This window comes from Bos taurus, chromosome 18, assembly GCF_002263795.3.
Source record: "Bos taurus isolate L1 Dominette 01449 registration number 42190680 breed Hereford chromosome 18, ARS-UCD2.0, whole genome shotgun sequence".
Classification (NCBI taxonomy): Eukaryota; Metazoa; Chordata; class Mammalia; order Artiodactyla; family Bovidae; genus Bos; species Bos taurus.
In genome coordinates this window covers 54,684,751-54,689,524 of record NC_037345.1, presented here as the reverse complement: position 1 = coordinate 54,689,524, position 4,774 = coordinate 54,684,751, and the positions used below count along the sequence as shown (strand labels likewise).

General features: G+C 55.0%; 1 protein-coding gene across 1 annotated transcript; it reads left to right on the top strand.

Annotated features, from left to right (window-relative positions):
• The first annotated feature begins 2,796 nt into the window (after positions 1 to 2,796).
• LOC101902766 (tetrapeptide repeat homeobox protein 2) lies at positions 2,797 to 4,493 on the top strand. Its single transcript, XM_005219526.3, has 3 exons — positions 2,797 to 2,800; positions 3,256 to 3,425; positions 3,912 to 4,493. Exons 1-3 carry the CDS (start codon positions 2,797 to 2,799, stop codon positions 4,491 to 4,493), a joined length of 756 nt encoding a protein of 251 aa, XP_005219583.3.
• The last annotated feature ends 281 nt before the right edge of the window (positions 4,494 to 4,774 follow it).

The following is a 4,774-nucleotide window of genomic DNA, read 5'->3' as shown; positions in this document are numbered from 1 at the left end:
AAATCTCCAAAAATCTACTAACCTTCATTCCAGCAGCAATGAGAGAAGGCCACATTCCCCATCCCTATGTCCCACCCAACTTGATCAGTCTAGTAGGCAGTAATGTTAGCATTGCATTCATGACTATATTTTTACTGATAGGTATTCACACAGCATAACATTTACCCATTTAAAGCATACAATTCAAGGTTTCTTAATTTAGTCACAGAGTTGCCCATTCATCACCATAATCCGTTTTAGAACGTTTTCACCACCCGAAATAGACCGGTTAGTCCCCATTTTCCCTTCTCCCAAGTTCCTGGGACGTGCTAATCCACCTTCTGTCCCTATGGCTCTGTCTCTTCTGGACATTTCCTATAAACGGAACCATACAACATGTGAGCTTTTGTGTCTGGCTTCTTTCTATGAGCCTAATGTTTTCCAGGTTCATCCATGCTGCAGTATGAATCAGTACCTTATTCCTTTCTGTGTTTAAAACAATATTCCACGGTATGAATAAATGACGTTTTGTTTATCCCTCCACCAATAGATGGACATTTTTGTTTCATTTCCACCTTTTGGTTTTTGCGAATAGTGCTTGGCATGAACATTTTCACATTTAGTGTATACATTTTCCTAAAACATTATCCGTGAGTTAGTCCATCTAGTATACTTTTATTGGCCAAATAAACTGCCACACTAGAAAATCTTTGAAGGCAGGGAAATTACTCTTCTCATCACTCCTGCTTTCCCACCACATTTGTTAGGCTTGACAGGGAAGAGTTGACAGATGACGGAACTTTTCTATATCTAACACTGAGCAGCAATTGAAAACAATGAACTTGACCTATAACAACATTTCTGTTTTAATTTTTTTTTTTTTTTTTTGGCACTACAGCTTGCAGGCTCTTAGTTCCCCAACCAGGGATCGAACTCTCGCCCCCATGCAGTGGAAGGGCAGAGTCTTAACCCCTAGACTGCCAGGGAAGTCCTTGTTATATTTAATTTTGAATGTAATCTCCCATATATTTCTAGCGTCCTGGACTGTGAGCCTTGTCAGTCATGTTCTCCCTTGACCCTTGAGCCCTGAACTCATGAGCGCACCACCAAAAGAGGATGGAATCACCCACTTAGGTCTCTGGACAGAACAGATGTACCATCACTGTCCACCTGATGGTCTTCGGCTGAGGGTATTGGCAGCGATCACCAAGTCTGTCTCAGATACCAACCTACACTCCCAAAGCATGAGAAAGCCAGACTCTGGTAGAAAGCTACCAGTCCCCGGCATGGTGTCTCTTCTCAGTCACTGCTCATCTAAACATCACGGTGTTCCATTTATTACCTTGGAAAAGTAGAGAGAAGGTGGCCTCCGGTTACATCCTATAGACCAAGGACATTACCACCTTTGCCCCTATTGACAGCAGCAGCCGTCTTGGGGACTAGTGTGTTCCCAGCTGCCCAAGACGCAGAAAAGATGTCCAATTATGGCAGAAGGCTGGCAGAAAGGGAGCAGAGTAAATGTCCACTCGTGGCAAAATGCCCCCGTGAGCATCAAAGAGTGACGTAAATCGAAAAACAAGATCTCTTTGCTTTGTTTCATGTCATACTTGATCGCTTATTTGTCATCTCCTGACGATGACAATAAAAGTCCCAGGGGATGAGCATCATGAGCTGTGTTCTCCCCTGCCCATGGTCCCCCGGAGATCCAGGCACAAGCCAGGAACTCAGCACGATGCTTAGGTCCAGGTCTACGCAGCCTCAGTTCAGTTCAGTTCAGTCGTTCAGTCGTGTCCAGCTCATTGCAACCCCATGGACTGCAGCACGCCAGGTCTCCCTGTCCATCACCAATTCCCAGAGTTTACTCAAACTCATGTCCGTTGCGTCCATGACGCCATCCAGCCATCTCATCCTCTATCACCCGGTTCTCCTCCTACCCTCATTCTCACCCAGCATCAGGGTCTTTTCCAGAGTCAGCTCTTCGTATCAGGTGGCCAAAGTATTGGAGCTTCCGCTTCAGCATCAGTCCTTCCAGTGAATAGTCAGAGTTGATTTCCTTTAGGATTGACTGGTTGGATCTCCTTGCTGTCCAAGGAACTTTCAATAGTCTTTTATTATTGAGCAGCTGCAAGTGAGTCCTGTCCTGGGAGGCACCAGGAACCCTCTGTATTAAGACAGCTTGGGGCCTGGCCTTCGTGGATGAATGAACTGGGTCTGGTTTCCCTGTTGCATTCGGGAGCTTGGGTCCAAGGAGCCCGATTTCACACTTCCATGGTGTTGGAGAAGACTCTTGAGAGTCCCTTGGACTGCAAGGAGATCCAACCAGTCCATCCTAAAGGAAATCAACCCTGAGTATTCATTGGAAGGACTGATACTGAAGCTGAAGCTCCAATACTTTGGACACCTAATGCAAAGAGCTGACTCATTGGAAAAGACCCTGATGCTGGGAGAGACAGAGGGCAGGAGGAGAACCGGGTAATAGAGGATGAGATGATTGGATGGCATAGATTCAATGGACATGAGTTTGAGCAAACTCTGGAGATAGTGAAGGACAGGGAAGCCTGGCAAACTGCCGTCCGTGGGATCTCAGAGTTGGACATGATTGAGCGACAACATCAAACAAAAGGATTAACCAAGTATTAATCACTCTCTTGCCAGGCAGGGAGGCTGAGGGTGGGGCAAGAGAGGGTGGGTTTCAGGACCCTTAGGGTGTGCCTAGGTGGGCACAGCATAAAACCGGGATGTCTGTCCCAGGCCTGTGAGCAGAGCATAAAACTCCGACAGCAGAACAGCAGGAGGATGCAAGAACCCGAGTCCGTCATGAGTGAGTCTGGCCTCCTGGGACTTAGTGGAGTTTGGGGGTGGAATCACATTACTAGGGGAGAGGAGCAGAGAGCCTGGTCCTCGGGGGTCCCCTGTCGGGGTGGCTCCCCCCTTGGTTGGGAGATAGTGGGGGTTGGGGAGAGCACCAGGGGTCACCAAGGAGCCTGTCCTGCGTGCCTTCCCAGGGCAGGGCCCTGGAATAAATACTCCATGGGCTGAGATCAAGCCAATTTCCAAGCTGTGCTCACTGAGGCCCAGAGAGGTGCAGTGGTTAGGGCTGGAGGGCGGACAGCCAGGGTCTGACCAACAACCTCACTCCAGATGCCCCCAGCTTCTCCTCCCGCCCTCGGGCCTGAGTCCCACCGGCTCACCAGGGTCTGGTCCAGGGAGGGGGAGGGCGCCAGGCAGGCTGGGGGCTATTCCTGGGCTCATGGGCCTTGTTTCCCCCTTGGTCAGGCCCCACGTGGAGGTCAGCGCCCCCAAAGAGAAAGCGGCGCCAGCGCACGGTGTACAGCAAAGAGCAGTTGGAGGCGCTCAAAGAAGCCTTCCTGAAGAACGAGTACCCGAGTTACCAGGACCGCCTGCGCCTGGCGGCCAGGCTCCACCTGGACGAACACAGAGTGCAGGTCTGAGCCCGCCGCCCCGGGGCCACCCCTCCGCCCTCCCAGAGCCACCTCTGGGGACCGCGAGGCCAGAGGGGCCAGGGCTGCCCCGGGTGCCGCAGCAAGCAAGGGGTCTCCCCGCTGTGGACCCAGGGCTGGACCCCTTCCGCCTCAACCCTGTGCTGTATCACCCCGCCAACCGCATGCGGCCTGCCTGACACCCCCCATCGCCCCGGGGTGTCCCGGTGCCCAGCCCTCAGGGCCTCTGACTCCGCGGACCCTCTCGGGCAGACCCCTTCCTGCCCCGTGGGCGCCCAAGCCCGACCCCCTGCCCTCTGCACCCCTTCCCGCTGCCTCCTGAACCCCAGGAGCCTCTAATTGGGTCTGGGGGGCGGAGGGAGAGGGGAGGCGGGATTCTCAGCTGGACAGCCTCACCCCCGGAGCAGAGGCGATAGCGCGGGGCCCCTCGCCTCTCACACCCGCTTCTCCCGGTCCCCTCTGCCCACCCAGGTGTGGTTCAAGAACCGCCGGGCCCAGCGCTCCCGTCTGGAGCGACGACAGGCCCAGGGAGGATACCAGATGGCCGGCGATGCGCCCACGGACCCCGGAGCCCCCGGGACTCCCGCCCCCGCCCCGGAATCTGCTGCCGCAGCTGCGAACCCCAATTTCCCAGACAGCCCGGGATTCTACAGCCGCCCTCCTCCCCCCAGCCCCGCGGGGGTGCTCCCAGCGCCCGAGCCTGGCATCTCCAGCCACCACCCGGCCACGTGGGGCCCGGCACAGGGCGTCCACGTGTATGGTCCGACTGCTTCAACGCCGGCCCCGGCCCCGGCCCCGGCCCCGGGCTGGCCTCAGGACCCCGACGCCCCGAACTACTGCCCAGATCCTCTTCCGGTTCTGCTTCCTGACTGTGCCCGGATGTTCTCATTCCAGGAGCTCTTTTCCAAACCCTCCTCTCCCTTGAAATCTGTGTCCCCTGTGGACAAGGATGATTTAGGCTCCCAGCGGTTCACAAATTTACAGGGTCGTGGTCATCCGTCCCCGCAAAGTCCTGCAGACCCCGAGGGGCCAGAGAGGACCAGAGCGCTGTGAGCCTGCACGTGGCGCCCCCGCGTCCGGGAAGGTGTGATGGCTTGGTCTTCACAGCTCCTTACTGTGTGCACCTCCCCTGATCCAGCCTGGGGAGGGGGCGTTTCTGTGTCACTGTGAGGCCACCGCGGGTCGCAAAACCCTGAAGATCCCTGCCCGGTAATTTGGGGTGCACATGGGAACTGCTGTCAGTGGAATCGCTACTGGCAGTTCGTGTGTGTTCCGGCTCCGTGGATGCTGCAGGAGAACTTTCTGTGCAAGCGAAACCATCCTTCGCCCAGCCC